Source organism: Quercus lobata, chromosome 10 (genome assembly GCF_001633185.2).
Source record: "Quercus lobata isolate SW786 chromosome 10, ValleyOak3.0 Primary Assembly, whole genome shotgun sequence".
Classification (NCBI taxonomy): Eukaryota; Viridiplantae; Streptophyta; class Magnoliopsida; order Fagales; family Fagaceae; genus Quercus; species Quercus lobata.
In genome coordinates, this window is record NC_044913.1 from 29,558,996 (window position 1) to 29,579,284 (window position 20,289).

Genomic DNA, 20,289 nt, shown 5'->3' on the forward strand with positions numbered 1-20,289 from the left:
AAATACACAACCTATTGACAAATTGAACAGTTCCTGCAATGCAACAAATAACACAACAAACAAGTAGAACAAACAAATTGAAGAGTATTTAATATATGGAACTACAAAACTAATTAAATTCTGTCATGAATAATTTAAAGCCAAAAACCCTACTCTTCCATGGCTTTTATATTTCTCATCAACATGTCTGACATTTGTTTTTATATCACCAAAGCAAACATGGTGTAATTTGGAAAATTGACTAAAGTTGTATAAATCAAAACATACAATGGAAAAACAATATTTCTATCAAATTAGTGGAAGGTTACCATAGTGATTTTGCTGGGTTACTCTGTTTTTTCTCCACAACCTTTGTTGTGTTTCTTCTCATAGAGGGAAAAAAGAAAAATGAAAACAAAAAACAAAAAGAAGAAAACAAAAAGTCAACAATGTATATAAACAATAATAAGTAGTTACCCACTGAAACAGTGTGGGTTTGAAAGAAATAGACCAACTAATGCAAGAGTAAGGAAGACCAACTAACGTTTGTGAAGAAAAGAATTACTAATAGCAGTAGCGTCAAGGGCACTCTGTTTTTTGTCCACAACCTTCACTGTAAGTAGTTACCCAATGAAACGGTGTGGGTTTGAAAGAGTTAGACCAAGTAATGCAAGAATAAGCAAGACCAACTAATGTTTGTGAAGAAAAGAATTGCCAATAGCAATAGCATCAAGGGCATTCTGTTTTTTGTCCACAACCTTCACTAGGTTTGTTCTTGCAGTGGGGAAAAAAAACAGAAAACGGAAAAACAAAAAGAATAAAACAAAAAGTAAACAGTGTATATAAACAATAATAAGTAGTTACCCACTAAAACTAAATAAGCACCACCGAAAAGACACAATTGTTTTCACAACGGGGAAAAAAAAAGGGACAAACGGAAAGAAGAAAACAAAAAGTAAACAGCATATATAAACAATAATAAGTAGTTACCCACTGAAACTAAATAAGCAGACCACCGAAAAGATACATTGTTCTATGTTTTTAATGGTAGATGTGGCATTAATTTATGTAGTCACGTGGCGAAATGAGAAGCGATCAACAAAAAGTCAAACGTTTCGACTATTAGTTATTAGATAGATAAAAATACATTTCATTGTTTACTTATAAATATCTAAACTAAAGGTTTTTTTTTTTTTCTAAAAAAAATATATTGATGAACACAAGGAAATCAGTAGGCTGAAAGTTTCGGACGTCAATGATCTTAGGGTCACTTAAAAGTCCTGAAAGAATGAACACACAATCAGAGGCGACCGGGGAAGACCGGCCAAGAATCCTCCGATGGTAAAGTCAGTATCTCTCAATTTCTGGTATTCCAATTTCTTTTGAAGTGTCCAGATGACTTACCCTCTTGTAGATGAGTGCTTATATAGCACACACTTGAGATAGTTACTTGTCTAGTAACATCTCCTATCATTGAGGAGCTCGAAAGACTCGGAGGTAACTTTCATAACTGCTATGGAAGTTACATTATTTGGCCTTGTTTTCCATAACCATTATTGGAAACGGTTTGCAATAATGAACCTCGATTCTTGTGCTCAATAGGAATGTGGGGGTTGTCTAAAGCTTGCATTTAAGGTACACGCTCAGAATGTAAAGAGCTCATCCAATCTTCTTTTTGGATGGACAAGCTTACCACGGACGAGCATGCTCTATACAGCCCATCTTTCCATTCTTCCCTAGGACGAGCCATATGGACGATCTTGGAGTTAGGCTCATTTTATAACACCATCATATATAAATTAAAATAGAGGAATATTTAAAGGTAAAATTATATGAAAGTTAAAACTACTCAAGATGAACGTTTAACCACTGATAGATATGTATTTTTTGAAGACTAAAAGTATACTTGATTGCTTTAACTAGAACTATATAACTATGCAAATATTGTTGCGAGTAGTTCCATCATTTGCAAATTATCAAGTTTGGTGGCCTTACAAAACAAATATTTCATTTTGCAAAAAACTTTATATGAACTCCTCTTTTGTGACAACTTTTTTTTTTCTTTTTGCCGAAACAACTTAAGAATATTAAGACTTAAGTTAACACATATGGTAGTTGTAGAACACGTCAATGATATGAAAAATAGAAAGGTTTAAATATTTAAAAAGCATTTTTAGTAGATTGTAATATAAAAACATTTTTTTCTCAATATTTTATGTAACTTTTCCCTTTAAGATCAATATTGTTGGCATCCTTTAAAGAAGATACATAATATTTTTGAGAAGAAGAAGAAGCAGAGATGATGCTAACACATAATATAAAATTATTAAGTTTGCGTGATTTAAATTTGTGGCAAAAAAAAAAAAATTAATGTATCTATGATAAAAGTTTTTATCTAAATGATATATAGTAGTTCATATTTTTTTTAAACCCAATAGGAAAAAAAAAAAAAAAATGAACCTATAGTTTATAAACTTAGTTCATAGATTTTATCTTATGAATCTAGTGAAATCCAAGAAATGCGTAGTTTCATCTAATGATAGCAGAAATTATCTTTATAGAAAAAGTATCCAAAAATTGTAACTTTTGATGTTGAATTTACTATTCCCAGTAGAATTGAGGTGATGATGAAGGCAAATGCTAACAACGTTAATGATAAAGCACATTTTCCCAGAATCTTGCCCCGCTTTAAATTTTTTGGATCTAACAACTATTAAGTCTATTGTCAAACCAAAGGTTGATGCAATGATTGCCAAGGACAATTTTTCCAACCTAATCACTCCATTATTTTTGGGATTTCTTGTGCTCTATCCATCAAATGCAATGCCAGAATCACCTAAATTAAGAATAGGTTTGGTTCTCGAACCTAGATAGCACCTAAAAAATGCATATTCTCAACTCTAACCAATCAATATCCAAATTTAAAATGATATCATTATGCTAATGCAGTTTACCACATAATATAGAAATAAGAAACTTCCATGCATATAAAAAAAATTTAAAAGGATTTGTCACTTTAATATTCACAAAATTCAACACATACCAATGGTTTATTTTGATTGACACAAATCCTTATTTGAAAAATAAGTGCTTTTGGGTTGTAAAAATTGCACAAAATAGCACATGGAGTTGGAGGAATTTTTTGATGCGTAGAGAAGAGGCAAGAATCTTCATTAAATTTGAACTCTGGTTTGTTTTAGTGTTGATCTAATGTAGATTGTATTGGAGCTTATTATTTTCGGATAGTTGGTTTAGGTGATTTGTTGTACATGACTATTCAATTCTTTTGAAATTAATTTCTCATTCATCTAGAAAAAAGTACAGTACAATGAATGCTATCAAAGAGAGAGAAAAAAAATCAAACACCAGCATTCCTTATAGTAGGTAACCTAGTACACCTTAAAACCTCTCTCCCTATTTCACATGTGCACGCTTGCACGCATACACAATGATGATGCCAAAAAAACCACTAGTGAGCCACACGATCCTCACACACTCAAAACAGTCACCTGCACAACAAAAAGAGATAACCTCACAGAGAGCACCGGTGTGGTGCTGGCCAAATACCCTCCGAAGGTCAAGTTAGAATAATTCTCACAACTTTAGAGTGCCAAAGTTGGGATAAATTATGTGTACCATTTTCTTAAGGATCTTTGGGTTTTTATAGTCACGTAGAGCCAGACTCCTTTGCATGCGTAACAAGTCTTTTCCTTATGGAGAAGATCTTCATTAAGGCGCGCATATTCTGGAATCCTCCTCGTGTTAGAATTCTATTCACATTGGGATTTTATGAACTATGGCTAATCGTGTGTCGCAAGTATTTTCCATTTAGGGTTTCTTGGAAACCACATAATGACAAGTTGGACGCCACGTGGGCGCTTGATCTGTCAATGTTGTGTCCGTCCATATGAGATCCATCCACTACGAGCTTCCTCATCTAACACCATCAGGTCCATCTAAATAGGTCCGTCATGTCTAGTTTTTTCCCTCTTCACACAAAAAAACACATATATAAGCATATACTTATTGCATCATCTTAAAATCAATATATGATTTGCTTAGAAAAACTTACTACTTAATTTAACTTAGTAATTATTTTAAGCTTGAGGGACCAATAGTGCATTTTGGTCTAATTTTTTAGTAATTTTGATTATGTGTTGCATTTAGATCTTATGGTTTGCTTGCAATTAGGTTGTTGATTATGTGGGGTGACGGTTCAAGTTGGATCCTGAGAAATGCACCTGTACTTGACAGGCTGACCTAATATCATTTATGACATAGGACACGTGTCGTTTTCTAAATGGCCATTCTCTTGGATCGAAGCGTCGCTTCGTCTTCCATGCTATCCCTCTATATATACCAAACTCTTCATCCTTTCATTTTTTTCACTTTCTGCTGAAATTTAGGATTAGAGCGCTTCTGTCATCCCTGCCAGAAAAACGAAGCCGTCCAGTCATTGCACCTGTCGTTATCGCTCCCTCTCAGTTCATCTTCCAATTTTGGTGAGTATTCTCCTCCCCGCACTTTGAAAAAAAAAAAAATTCTTTTCTTGCACTTCATTATATCAAAGATTTTTTATTACCGTTGTCTACTATAGACCCATCATAGTCTTAGGTTTTACCGTCACATGTAGGTCATATCTAGTGCGTCAAGTAACCAGTCATTTGTCCATGACGGGGTGGGCTACGAGGAAGTGTACCCGTCAGGTCATAAAGACCATGATAGTCCTAGGGAAGAGAGGAGTTTGTCTACCTCTTCTCACCTCAAGAAATGAGGATATGGAGATGGGTGGCCTAGAGGAAAGTTCTAGTGACGACGCTGAGCCTCCAATTCAGTCCGTCGTCGGTCCTGATGGACTAAGGGAGTTCATCATGCTACCCCAGTGTACGATGAACGTTTTTAACTCCACAATCAAGGATAATCATTTCAAAACACTTAGGACCAAATACTAGATACTAGATAACATCTCCATCCGTCTACCATACAAGTCGGAGAAGAATTATTACAAAGGAGTGGAGGGTGTCGGAGTATATGAGCAGATGTTAAAGGCTGGGCTCAAGTTTCCCTTGAGTTCCCTTCATCGTGAGCTACTCAAACACCTAGGCCTATCCATCAACTAGGTATCCCTAAATGCCTGGAAGGTCTTCCTAGCAGTGGAGGTCCTGTACAGGGCTATAACTGATGGTGCAAGGAGGCTGATGGTGCGAGAGTTCCTCCATTACTACCGTCCAGATGAAATAGACAAATCAAGGGGGATGTATAGTTTTGTACCTAGGAGCCCTTTGTTGAGGCTTGTATACGAGACCCTGGATTCCAATAGGAACTTGAAGAACCGATACTTCTTCCTAGAGGGGGATGAGTGGATGTACCATCCAAGGGACACAGAGCACATGCCCATTGACATAACCTGAGGCATACTACCTCCGTCTGGTATGCACCCATCCTAGTGCACAAAGTCTTTTTTTTTTTTTTTACGGTCCTCTTTTTGAAGTTCGTGAGTGTCCAAAAGTTACACTTAAGGAGTGGAGCTTCCTGGAAAAAATCTTTGCCAAAACAAAACCAGAAGAGAGAACTTGGGCTAAATTGGTCAACCTTGATACCCTTTATTGGTATTGTGATGGATCGAAGCCTACCCCTAAAGCCCGTCGTTACGACGCACAAGTGTGCCAACGTAAGTCCGTCACTCTTACTTGTGAATTTTGTATTCTTCTATGTGGGAGCTAAGTTCACCCGTCCACTTTTGCAAAAATGAATGATGCCAAAAGGAGGGCCATAATCAAGGCTCAGGCAGCCAAGAAGAAAGAAGCGGGAGGTCAAATCCCTAAGGGGACGAATCCAACAGGCCCGTCCTCTAAAAGAAAAGTGCCTTCTAAGCAGGATCGTGCACCAAAAAGGCCCAAAGTCACATTGGAGCCCGTCGTGGGATTACAAGCGAAAGGTGCAAAGACAATTACCCCAGCTAAGCATGGAGCAGGGAAAGGCTTCATGATGGGTCCATCATCCTCTCAAGAGAAGCCACCCGTCCTCCTTCGTAAGGACTCCAAATATGTCCTGGAAAGGCTTACGTCCATCAAAACAACTAAGGATTATAAGGACTAAGGCAACCACTCAACGGAGGCGATGGGGGAGATGGGGCTTTTTGGCATTGCCCAGGTAATTTTGTCCGTTTACTTTCCATCCGTCCGTGCCTTTTAGTTTGAAACTAATTCATTTTCATTTTTCAGGCCATGGTCATGATGAAGGGGCTAATAGGACGGTGCCTAAACCAAGAGACGGCCCTGGAACATGTATGGGCAAAGGTTGACTCGACGGAGGGCAAGCTGAATTAGCTTAAAGCCTGGAAGGTCAATATGGAAAAGAAATTTGATCACTCCAAGAAGGTCAGGAAGGAGCTTGAGCAGGGGGTGGAGAAAATAAAGAAGGTCCTAAAGGACAAGGATAAGGAGATACAGGACCTCAAGGACCAGCTCCGTCAAGCTAAGGAAGAGGCGATCCATGAATATCGCGACTCTAACGCTTTGCTGTCTAAGCTAGGAGGCTCCTTTGTGGAGGGTTTCGACGATGCCCTTCGTCAAGTCCAAAAGGCCTATCCTGACTTGGACGTGTCCAATATTAAAATTGATGACCAAGGCCAGACCTCTATTATGCCTGTCAACTCCGAGAATACTGAGGACCTCTTTGCTGATAATGCAATTCTCGGGGACGGGGCATCAACCTAGGCCCATACCATTCAAGGTCCCATTGACGATGATGCTCGGAATGTTGTAGAGAATGTTGAAGATACCCCCCCCCCCCGGTCAATAGTAGATTTTTATGTTTTTTTTTAATGAAAAAATTGTAAAGTTTTTGGGAGAACTTAATTATTTTATCCGTCATATGTATACATTTCCCTTTAAGGGTTTTATATTTTTATTCATCTATTATTTTGCTTAACTGCTTGTTCCATAGCTTTTATGAATGCAATGGGCCCGTCCTGTTTGACCCGTCTGGGTCATGTTTAAGCCTTAGTGATCCTTTTGTGGATGATGGCTCTATTTTGATGGACTCGTCCACCATATGATCCTGAGGCTGTTCATTCATGGACGTTGAGTGCGAAAATCCGTCTATCTTAAATTTATATGTCCACATTGTGGACTAGTAATAACTTATTCGTCATGGACTATTAGTTAGGTCCGTCCACTATTATTTTGCAAAAAATCATTTGTTAATGATAGATCCGTTCCAATGATGGGATGAGCCGTCCTCCTTATGGACTTAAATTATGTTCGTCCACTTTTTGGACTTAAAAAAATTTCATCCTCTTGGGATGATCCGTCCACTTTATGGACTTAAATTATGTTCATCCACTTTTTTGGACTTAACAAAATTTCATCCTCTTGGGATGATCCGTCCACTTTATGATCTTAAATTATGTTCGTCCACCTTTTTGGACTTTAACAAAATTTCACCCTCTTGGGATGATCCGTCCACTTTATGGATTTTGTAAAATTTTCACCCTCCTGGGATGATCCGTCCACTTTATGGACTTATAAAATGATCCGTCCACTTGATGTACTCAATTGATATTCGTCCAATCTTTTGGACTTAACAAAATATTCACCCTCCTGGGATGAATCGTCCACTTTATGGATTTAGTAAGATTTCGTAGGAAAAACACATCAGTCATATCTAAATATTCCTCATATTATTGAACCAAAAGTAGCTCTTAGAAATAAAAGAAGCTTAAAAAGAATACGAAAATAAACCGTCTAGATGTTAAACTAGAAAACCAAAAAATGTAGCAATAATTAACTAAAACATAGTAAAAATTCACTAAAAATAAGCTGGGAATTTGTCGAACGTTGCTTTCTACTAGTAGTACTTCCTCAGGTGCTCGGTATTCCATGGGTGGTGTAGCTTTTGCCCGTCAAGTGTCTCAAGGTGGTAGGTGTCTTTCCTTTGCCATGACATGATTCTGTAAGGTCCTTCCCATTTGGGGCCGAGCTTTCCTTGAGTAGGATCTCAGGCGGCGCCCATTACCTTTCTCAAGACGAGATCTCCGACTTGGAAGTCCCTGTGCCTAACTCTGGAATTGTAGTGCTTGGCCATGAGGTCTTGATAACATGCCAGTCTTTGTTTAGTTGTAGTCTTGACCTCGTCTAGTAAGTCCAGTTGGAGGCACATAACTTCGTCATTCCTTCGTTCATCATGGTGGTCCACCTTATGGCTTATGAGTCCAACTTCGGCTGGGATGATTGCTTCACTCCCTTACGCTAGTCGAAACGGTATCTCCCCAGTAGGTGTTCTTGCTGTTGTCTAGAATGCCCACAAAATGCTCAGAAGTTCCTCCGGCCAAATGCCCTTTGCCCCCTCGAGCCGATTCTTAATGATCTTGAGTAAGGATTGGTTCGTAACCTCAACCTGTCCATTGGCCTGTGGGTGGGCAGGTGATGAATAATGGTTCTTGATTCCTAACTCCGAACAGAAATCCCTAAATGCACTATTGTCGAACTGCTTTCCGTTGTCAGGGACGAGCACTCTGGGTATCCCGTACCTGCAGATGATGTTCCTCCACACAAAACTCTGAATGCCCTTCTCCGTGATAGTGGCTAGGGCTTCTACTTCCACCCACTTAGTGAAGTAGTCAATGCCAACTACTAGGAACTTTAGCTACCTGACTGCTGTCAGAAAGGGGCCCATGATATCTAATCCCTATTGAGCGAACGACCATGGGGCTATCATAGGGGTGAGTTCCTCGGATGGTTGTCTGATGGCGTTACTGAACCTCTAACATTTGTTGCAGGTTTTAACATAAACTTGTGCGTCCTTCTGCATGGTGGGCCAGTAGCATCCTGCTCTGATCAGCTTATGTACTAGGGATCTTACCCTTGAGTGGTTTCCGCAAATCCCTTTGTGAACTTCTCTCATGACGTACTCCGCTTCTTCGGGGTCTAAGCATCTCAGATAAGGGCGGAAAAACCTCTCTTGTACAAAACATCCTTCATAAGAACAAATCATGAGGCTTGGACCTTCAACTTCCTTGCGGCATCCTTCCCATCCAGTAGCATTCCATTCTTTAGGTAGGAGATTAGTGGTGTGGTCCAATTGCTTTCAGATTCTACCTCCTACACATTCGTTCCGTTATCTATGAGCGATGAAGTTTGGACGAAGGATAATACCCGATCGAGGACAAGCATGTGTTCTGTTGAGGCAACCTTAGTTTTGTTGAGGCAGCCTTAGTAAGTCGATCGATGCATTCGTTCTCCTCCCTTGGGATTCGGACGAACTTGATTTGGAGACTGCCAATTTGACCCTTCACCTCATCGAGGTATTTCTTCATTCTTTCACTCCTGCATTCGTAGCTACCATTGACCTGACTAGTTATGACTTGAGAGTCGTAGTGTATAATCATATTTTCAACCCTTGCAGCTCTTGCGAGGTCTAGTCCTGCGATCAAGGCTTGTACTCTGCCTCATTGTTGGTCGTATGAAATTCGAGTCGAATCATGCACTCAATCCTATCTTCCTCCAGGGAGATGAGTACTACGCCGACCCCTCCTGGTTGCCTATTGGAAGATCCCTCCATGTAAATATTCCACTGTGGAATCTCCTCTGCCCCCTTGCCGTCCATGAGAGTGAATTCAGCGATGAAGTCAACCACAACTTGCCCTTTTATAACTGTTCACAGACGATACTGGATATCGAATTCACTCAGCTCCACTGCCCATAAAGCCATCCATCCTGCAGCCTCGAGGCTACTCATGGCTTTTCTCAGGGGCTTATTCATCAAGACAATGATGGTATGTGCTTGGAAGTACGGCTTAAGTTTTCGTGCTACAGTTACCAATGCGAAGGCCAACTTCTCCATCTGGGGGTACCTCTCTTCTGCTGCTCGAAACGTTTGGCTTGTAAAGTAGACGGGTCTCTGAGATCCATCTTCCTCTCTTACCAAAGTTGTGCTAACAACGGTTTGCGAAACAGCTAAGTATAGGTAGAGCTCTTCTCCTGGCCTGGATGAGCTGCAATGGGGGAGATGAAAGATATACTTTTAAGTTTTCAAACACCTGCTGGCATTCGTCCGTCCACTCAAACGACCTCTTCAATGTGCGGAAGAAGGGAAGGCTTTTGTCCATCGCCCTTGAGATGAACCTATTTAGTGCTGCTATTTTGCCATTCAAGCTTTGCACTTCCTTAACCGTCTTTGGTAGGGCTAGCCATTATAGCCTGTACTTTCTCTGGGTTAATCTCTATACCTTTTTGGGACAACATGAATCCCAAGAACTTCACTACAGTAACCCCAAACGCACACTTACTCTGATTTAACTTCATGTTGTACATTCGGAGTGTGTCAAAAGTCTCTTGGAGATCGCTCAAGTGATTGTCTTCTCATACGCTTTTCACCAGCATGTCGTCTACATAAACTTGCACATTCCTCCCGATCTGGTGTGCAAACATCTTGTTCATTAATCTCTGGTACATCGCCCCTGCACTTTTAAGTCTGAATGGCATTACCTTGTAGCAGAAAAGTCCCTGGCTTGTAACAAAGGAATTTTTTTCTTGGTCAGCTTCCTCCATTTTGATCTGGTTGTAGCCCGAAAAAGCATCCATAAAGCTGAGAAGTTAGTGTCTCGCGGTCGAATCTACCAATGTATCAATCTGTGGGAGTGGGTAACTGTCCTTGGGGCAAGCTCTGTTGAGATCCATGATATCAACACACATCCTCCATTTTCCATTGGTCTTCTTGACCATAACCACATTTGCCAACTAGTCGAGGTAGTATACTTCCCGAATGAAATCCGCATCCAGAAACTTTTGAACTTCCTCAACTATAGCTCTGTCTCTTTCCTGAGCGAACACTCGCTTTTTCTGTCGGATGGGAGGTGATGAGGGCGATACATTCAACCTGTGAACTATGATCGTAGGGTCAATCCATGGCATGTCCTCATGACTCCAGGCGAATACATCTTGGTTTCCTAGTAGGAACGTTGTGAGCGCCTGTCGTACCGTCTGGCTAGACAGCGTGCCCATTCTAGTCATCCATTCAAGCCTTGACTCATCAAAGGTTACTTCTTCTAGTTCTTCAACCGGCTCTACTATTGCCCTTTGTTCTTCTACGCATATGGTCTGTTGGTGATTATAAATCTCGAGCATGGCAATGTAGCACTCGCGCGCTACCTCATGATTGCCCCACAGCTCTCCTACTCCATAATCTATTGGGAATTTGATCATTAAATGGTAGGTTGAAGTTATAGCCTTCCATGAGTTAAGAGTGGGCCGTCCGAGAATGGCATTGTAAGCCGACGAACAATCGACCACAAGGAATATTACGTCCTTAGTGATCTGCTGGGGGTAGTCACCTACCGTTACTGACAATGTGATGGTGTTAGGGGGAACATTCTTGTTCCTCCAAAACCAACGAGAGGAGCATTTATCGAGACCAGTTGTTCTTAGTCAATCCTCATCTACTGGAATGCCGAGTAGTACAAGATGTCTGCCGAGCTGCCATTGTCGACCAGAACCAAGTGCATGTTGTAATCCCCTACTTGTAGGCTGGCTACAAGTGCGTCGTCATGCGGGTGGTGAAGTCTTCAAGCATCTTCTTCTGAGAATCTGATGACGGGGTTATCGATCCGCACCATCTTAGGTACAGAGCCTGTAAGTTGGACGTTCTGGACCATTCTGAGGTAGGTCTTATGGGCTTTTTTGGAAGACCTGGTAGTGGTTGTGCATCCTACGATCATTCTTATATCTCCTATGGGTGGTCTAGGGTGCTCGTTCTCCCATCGTAGGGCCTGCTTCTGGGGTGGATCAGCTCTTTCCTTGCTAACGAACCTCTATAGCCTCCGCTGTCTTATAAGAGCCTCTATCTGCTATTTCATATCGTAGTAGTCGGCTATGTCGTGTCCGTGGTCACGGTGGAAGCGGCAGTACTTATTCCTTGACCTCTTATTGGGATCTCCCTTCAGCTTACCAGGAAACGTCAGAGCTCCTTCGTCTTTGATTTTGATAGGCCACAAATGAATGTATTGACCCCTTGTGATTAAATTAATTGATTAATTAGCCAAGTTATTAATTAATCAAATTAACATGCAAAGCACGTGGTAGCACAAACAAATCACCAATTAAACTAAGTGCAGCAGAAAATAAATTAACACGGTGATTTGTTTATGAATGGGGAAAACCAACAGGGTGAAAACTCCACCAGGTGATTTTAAGGTCACCACTCCCGAAATCCACTATTATCACAACAAGCAGTTATAAGTAAAGGAATCTCAAGTACCTTACCAACCTACAGTTGAACCCTTACCCCAATACCCAATTGGACTTGTTCTGTAGTGACAATTTCTCCTTTTGATGCACGGCTCCCAAGTACGTGACTAACCAATTTGCACAGATCCCAGTACGCGACTTTAATCACCAACTAGAAAGGATGTTAGCTGGAAAGTTCTTCAGTTCATCCATACAATGAAGATCAAGAAGATGCTTGGTCATAAAACCCTACGGTGCACATACACAACAATCTTCTTCAAGAGAAAGAGATGAACTAGGGCAAGAACTTCATCTCCGGTCACAATTTGCTTGAACAAAGTTTGCTCAATACTTGTGCAACTTGTGAACACTTTGACGACCCTTAAAATAATCCTTTTATATGTCTAGGGTTAGGAGAAAAGAAGGCCCAAAGACATATTCACGGATCCCAAGAAAAACATGTCAGAATGCTGTTTTTGTAAACCTCAACAGATAAAAGGTGTCGAGAATCTATCGAGCAAGCTGTCCAGCACACAGGCAGAAACAGCTTCTTAAACCTCGACACATGCTAACTGTCGAGCTAGTTGTCAAGCTAGCTATCTAGCTAGTTGTCGAGTTTTAATGATTTTGCACTTTTAGCTTGTTTTCTTGGATGGACTTGATGGCTTTAATACTTGATCTTGAAACATAGTTTCTTATAGTATTTAAACACATCCTAATTCTACCCAAATACAAGTGCATTTTGTCAAAGTATTAGCCAATTACATAAAATCATGACATATGTTCTTAACATATGAAACACATATATCTTAATAATCTCCCCCTTTGGCAATCCGTGACAAAACCACAACAAACAAATGAATATATGAGAGAAGTCATAAATCACTTAACTCATATTCACTTGTTTAATACAATAAAATATATCCTAACTCAAACTCTTGAAAAATTTTGCAAGAAGAGAGTTTATGGCAAGTAGACTTTGACAACCTTTATTTCTGAAACACTTTAAATAAAACTCATCAAGGCATCATTGTGTGAAACGGAAATAATAGATTGCATACAAGTTATAAGAAGCATGTGTATAAAGAGAGTAAAGAAACAACACATGTAGAGGTAGGTGAAAGAAAAACATACATCCACATATAAAGAAGAATAAGTACAATGTATGTCATAAATGGTCACAAGACCCAATGTACAAGAATAATGTATCTATAAAAGAAAGAAAAGATACATAATATCCTCACTACATCCCTCAGCACTCAACACTTCCCCTAACAAAAATGTCCTATACTAAATCTCCCTCTAAGTATGACTACTCTCATATACCCAAAACTACTCCTCCTCCTTTTTGTCACGAGTGACAAAGGGTACAGTGTCAAGTAGACATCTCATCGGTAGAGCAAGCATTTCCATCATTATCATCCGAAGCATCATCGTCATCACCATTATCATCATCATCCTCATCAGACTCTGACTCAGAAGCCACAAGAGGTGGTGAAAGAGAAGCCTCAGGAGCAAAGCCACCCATGATCGCCTGCCGTTTAGCAATACGGCCGACACGAACGTTCACCTGATACAACTCAGTAGAGAGTATATCAAGGTGAGCATCCATATGCTGCAGCTGCGCCATAATGTCTCCAAGTGACACATCACCCATAAAAGAGGAGGGAGTAGATGTGGATGGAGCCGATCGTGATGGAGTCGAACGAGAGGGAGGATCTATTGAATCCTGTCGCAACCTAGCCTCACTACGTTTTACGGTAGCAAAGTCTATGGCACACATGTATGTGAAAGGGTCGGACAAAGGAAAGGGGACGGAGGAATGGTGTAGAATCCTCATGATAGCAGAAGGAAAAATAAGCTTATCACAGGACGCCGAGTCTTGATGAACATCTATGATAGATAGAATGAAGTGAGAAGGGAAGTCTATAGTAAGATGCTCTAGAAGGGATAACAAAAATCGAGCACGAGGCTCTATAATAGAGTTATAGTGAGAAAGAAGATAGAGTACAAAGGTCATAACCATGTTCAAAAACCATAGGCCTCTTGCAAAGCCCGAATAGTAAGTGAACTGGCGCTCACCCCACTCAGAAGGGCACTCACAAAAAGCTGACTTGAGCTCATCTTTAGACATAGTCTTAAGACGCTCACAAGTAGGATAGTCTGGAAAGTCTACCCTAGGAACCCTAAGCACATCCGCAACAAGCTGCAGTGTGACAGGAATACTCCGACCTCGAACACGAGTGAAAAACTAAGGTACAGAGCGATCAATACCGTGCATGTTGGAGTAGAACTCTTGAATGAGCACGAATAGACAGGTGACCAAGATGTCACACAATGACTCCCATTCCCGAGTGTGAATGACATCGGGAAGGTCGGTGTTGGCGAAGTCCGCCAGAATGACTTGGCGTTCAGAATGAATGCCTCGACGGGAAAAGTTCTCCAAAAAAGCCTTGTGGGCATCCTCATCACGGAACCAAACAGAAAGAGGAGTAGGATCAGAAGAAGTAGATGCCCCAGAATGAAGAGGGTTCCAGGACGGAGTAGACTTACATTTCGGTGCCATAGACACTACTAATGTAAACAGAAGAGAGAGAGAGAGACAATCAGAAAAGCTCTAAACTGTTCGCATATATCAAATATATTGAAATGGAGTACATATGCATGGGAAATGCATGAACATGTGACATGCAAAAGAAATTTCATCATGGGCTCAGCCCAATCCAATCCTACTAGCACACAACATATTAACATGTATAACACATAACTAAATGCATGAAAATATAGTTATAATGCACATGAAATGCAATGCATGAAGTTTTTAGGATAAAATCTTTAAAACCTATCCCAAAATTTCAACAAAAACTCATCAATTTTGAAAAATACCAAAAATTTTCAAAAACTCCAAAACCTAAGTTTCAAAGGATGAAATGCATGAAATAGAAGAGATTAGAAGCTTACCAAGTGAAGAAATTCTTGAAAAATCTTGAAGAAACCTTGAAGAAAAGATTTGAAGTGAGATGAGTGTGTTTGGGAGATGAGAAGACAGAGGTATCGAGAGAGAGATCGAGAGAAATGAGCTGCAGATCGCACGAGGTACAATATATAGACCACCAATAAATATCGACAGATGTAGGTGTCGAGCCATCTGTCAAGGGAGGTGTCAAGAAAATGGTTGTCGACAGTTGCAGGTGTCGAGGAAGAAACCACCAGAATCAAGAACAGAAGCTCGATCGATCAACCTAGCTGTCAAGGAGCTATCGAGAGGTCAAAAACTTTGTCGATTGATCCACCAGGTGTCGAGGAGCTGTCAAGATTACGATAAGAAAAAAACTTAAGAAGCTCGACAAACAGCCAAGTGTCGAGGAGGTGACGAGCAAGCTTTTAAAAATAGTTTTTTGAGAAGAGAAAAACATAGACATGAATGCAATCAAGCATGTAACTCAACCAATGATCCAATCAACACATTAAGCTCTCAAAAACATCTCTTAACAATAATTTTAAGCACATGGATCCCAAAAACACACACACACACTAAACAAGTCTAACTGATTTTATATATCAAAAACAAGTTAAGACAGTTTAGTGAGCATACATTAACACATGTAACACCTTGTGATGGCCAAATCACATTGTACTTGCACATGTATCAAGAGTAGCAAAGAATATTTCGTGTTGTGTGTGAAAAACATCGCAAGTTCATAAATGTGTCAACATGTTATGATGATTTGAGATACGAAAAAATCACTTTAACTCATATACAATCATAATTGTTTGATGGAGACTATCACCTTCGAGGTACATCTTATAACTCCCACATCTCCTAGAATACACGCTTGCAATCATATTTCAAAGCATTTTGATCTTTTTGCTATTGAATTTTCTTTGCATATTTTTTCTTTTAAGCAAATCATGCATGGACATATAAGAGATAGAAAAGAAATACCCAATTATGTTAAGCTATTGACATTCCAATTTTGCTATGCCAAAGCACACAAATGTCATTCATGATTGGCGGGCAACAGTGGTGAGATGGTTATTTATGCCTTTCTTTTAGGATTTTTTAGTCCTTCCCATCAAAAAGAGTGATACGAGTATTAAGTATAAGAGATAACTTAATCTTACTCATCACAAACAAAGAGCCACAAAGCTCACTTGCTTAGTTGTGCATAGAGATACTCATCTAAGTACAAAAGATACAAAGTTTAGAAAATTTTATTTCAATGACCATCCAAGGTACACAAGAACCAATGTACACATAACACACACTGTTTTTGTATTTTTCTGATTTTTCAATTTTTTTCCTTTTTTTAATTAAAATAAAATAAAATAAACAAAACTGAAAAACAAATAATCAAAAACATGTTAAACAAAGCAAAGCATAAAACTAGATGCAGATGCATGAGAAGAAGGGAGGAGAAGAAAAGATCAACCCATGGAGATAACACCAATGTTTTGACGAAGGAATTCGAAACGTTTACTAACAAGAGTTTTGGTAAACAGGTCAGCCTTCTGATCATTAGTGTGAATAAACTCAATAGTGAAAGTACCATCTTCGACAAGCTCCCTAATGAAGTGATGTCGGATCTCTATGTGTTTGGTTCTAGAATGTTGAATCGGATTCTTAGAGATATTAATGGCACTGGTATTGTCACAATAGATGGTGAGATGTTCTTGACAAATACCATAATCATGGAGGAGTTTTTGCATCCATAAGAGTTGGGTGCAATAGCTACCGGCAGCAATGTACTTAGCTTCTGCAATGGATAATGAGATGGAGTTCTGCTTTTTGCTCATCCAAGAAACCAGATTATTACCCACATAGAAACAACCCTCCGATGTACTCTTTCTATCATCAGCATTCCCAGCCCAATCAGCATCAAAGTACCCAGCTAAGACATCACATGTGTCCTTGCTGTACCACACATCAAAATCAGTAGTGGTTTTGACATACTTTATGATCCTTTTTAAAGCAGTCACGTGGGACTCTTTGGGATTAGCCTGATATCTAGCACACACTCCAACACTATAACTAATGTCAGGTCTACTAGCAGTAAGGTAAAGAAGAATACCTATCATGCTTCTATATAGAGATAAGTCTACACTTTTGCCTAACAAGTCAACAGTGAGTTTAACATTTGGGCTCATAGGGGTTCTAACAGAACTAGCAGATTCTAATCCAAACTTTTTCACAAGATTCTTAGCATATTTAGATTGAGATAGGAATATACTTGAATCTTGTTGACGAATCTGCAATCCAAAGAAGTGAGTCAGCTCTCCAATCATGCTCATCTCGAACTTGGCCTGCATGAGTTTTGAGAATCCATGAGCAAGTTCATCCTTAGTCAATCCAAAGATGATGTCATCAACATAGACTTGAGCGACTATCAACTCGCCATCTTCCTTCTTGATGAAGAGAGTCTAATCAGCCTTTCCTCTTGTGAACCCATATGACATCAAGTATTGAGTGAGTCAATCATACCAGGCTCTAGGGGCTTACTTTAATCCATAAAGTGCCTTCTTGAGGTACAATACATGATCCGAAAAGTGTGGATCAATGAACCCTCTTGGTTGAGCCACATAGACATCTTCTTTAAGCAGCCTATTCAAGAAAGCAGTTTTTACATCCATCTGGTAAAGTTTGAACATTAAGTGGCAAGCTAAAGCAAAGAGAATTCTGATGGACTCCATACGAGCAACTGGGGCAAATGTTTCATCATAGTCTACTCCTTCCATCTGTAAGTATCCTTGAGCTACAAGCCGAGCCTTATTGCAGATCACATTGCCCTCCTCATCAGTCTTATTGCGGAATATCCACTTTGTACCAATGATGTGCTCACCCTCTGGTCTTGGTACAAAAGTCCAAACATCATTCCTCTGAAACTAAAGCAGTTCATCATGCATTACTTCAACCCAACTTTCATCCTAAAGAGCTTTCTCGACTTTAGTGGGTTCAACCTGTGACAAGTAATAAGAATAAGACACAAAGTTAGCAACACATTTATCAACTGTACGTTTCCTTAATATGAGTTCATTCATATTTCCCACAATAACTTTTGGAGGATGATTTAATTTAATCCTAGAAGAAGGTCCTTTCTCTTCATGGGATTCAGAATCTAGTGAAGTGGGTATATCTGCAGAATCTTCTACAACACTGGGAGTACTAGGAGTACTTGGAGATGCAGGTTCCTATTCAACTATTTCTTGAACTTTCTTAGGCTCGGAAGGGAGAATTTCTTTGGGGAATTCCTCAATATTTTTCGCAAATCCAGAATCTAAAGACTCATCAATAACAACATTTACGGTCTCCATTACCTTCATTGTTCTCTTATTGTATACTCGATAAGCCTTGCTTGTAGAGGAGTATCCTAGAAATATACCTTCATCACTCCGAGAGTCAAACTTTCCCACATCCTCTCTATCCTTAAGAATGAAACAAGTACTTCCAAAGATTCTGAAATACTTCACATTCGGTTTCCTTCCTTTCCATAACTCATATGGAGTCTTCTTGGTACCAAGTCTGAAGTACACTCTACTAATCGTATGACACCCAGTGTTAACAGCTTCTCCCCACAAGTTTCTAGCCACATTCTTACTGTGCAACATGGCTCTGGCCATCTCCTGAATAACCCTGTTCTTCCTTTTTACTACACCATTCTGCTGAGGAGTAATAGAAGCAAAGAATTCTTGAGATATACCTAATCTTATGCAAAACGACTCCATATATGAGTTCTCGAATTCTTTACCATGGTTACTTCAAATTCAATCAATTTTCAGGCTCCTTTCATTTTGTAGTCTTGTGCACAAAGCTTCAATATGCCCAGGAGCATCAAACTTGGATCGTAGGAGAATGACCCAAGTGTACCTAGTGAAGTCATCTACCACAACCATGATGTATCTCTTACCACCAAGAGACTCGATTCTAGTTGGACACATAAGATCCAGATGTAGAAGCTCCAATGGTCTACATGTAGCTGATGTCAAAGGGCCCGGATGCTTAGCTTTTGTCTGTTTCCCAAGCTGACATGGTCCACACACTACATTGCTTATTCTACTAAGCTTCAGTATCCCTAAAACTGGTTCATACTTAGATACAATAGAAAGATGTTTGTAACTAGCATGTCCCATCCTTTTTAGACTCGAAAACCTTGAAAAGAGATTGTTCTCCAGTTATGTGTCTTGAGCATCCACTGTCAAGATACCACAAATATGTGTCCATAACTTTAAATGCAGACTTCATCATAAAACACTTCGTGCTTAGATGACAAATCAATGGGAATGGTGCTTTCTCTCATCTGCCTTTTTCATGCTAAGCCTTTAACTTTCACTTTTCTCAGACAAACTCCTTTGCACAATTTCATTTTGAGACAGTCTAGTTTCTTCTTAGCCAAACTAAGATCCTTTCCAATAGTCATCACAAGTGAATTCAAATAACTTTTAGAATTGTATTTTCTGAGACACTCAAGTAAATAGAGATTAGAAAAATAAGATGTATTTGAAAACAGAGATCTCTTCATGCCGGTTACAACCATGACAACAGGGGTCAATAGATCAAACATAGCAAAGATTAAAATCTAATCAAAATATGTCTGCTCTGATACCACTTGATAGGCCATAAATGAATGTATTGACCCCTTGTGATTAAATTAATTGATTAATTAGCCAAGTTATTAATTAATCAAATTAACATGCAAAACGCGTGATAGCACAAACAAATCACCAATTAAACTAAATGCAGCAAAAAATAAATTAACATAGTGATTTGTTTACGAATGGGAAAAACCAACACGACGAAAACCCCATCGGGTGATTTTAAAGTCACCACGTCCGAAATTCCACTATTATCACAACAAACGGTTACAAGTAAAGGAATCTCAAGTACCTTACCAACCTACAGTGGAACCCTTACCCCAATACCCAATTGGACTTGTTCTGTAGTGACAATCTCTCCTTTTGATGCAAGGCTCCCAAGTACGTGACTAACCAATTTGCACGGATCCCAGTACACGACTTCAATCACCAACTAGAATGGATGTTGGCTGTAAAATTCTTCAGTTCATCCACACGATGAAGATCAAGAAGA

General features: G+C 39.6%; 1 protein-coding gene across 1 annotated transcript; it reads right to left on the reverse strand.

Moving 5' to 3' along the window:
• Window positions 1–8,274: 8,274 nt before the first annotated feature.
• On the reverse strand, window positions 8,275–9,588 carry LOC115964608. Its single transcript, XM_031083886.1, has 2 exons — window positions 9,425–9,588; window positions 8,275–8,512 (listed from the first exon to the last, which is right to left on the reverse strand). Exons 1-2 carry the CDS (start codon window positions 9,586–9,588, stop codon window positions 8,275–8,277), a joined length of 402 nt encoding a protein of 133 aa, XP_030939746.1.
• Window positions 9,589–20,289: the final 10,701 nt, after the last annotated feature.

Excerpts from the sequence above, each read along its gene's own strand:
- LOC115964608 (XM_031083886.1), bottom strand. The coding sequence starts at position 9,588 with ATGGACGGCAAGGGGGCAGAGGAGATTCCACAGTGGAATATTTACATG. Across the intron at positions 8,513-9,424 it reads ACGACCAACAATGAGGCAGA|GTACGGGATACCCAGAGTGC; the intron begins GTACAAGCCTTG and ends CATCATCTGCAG.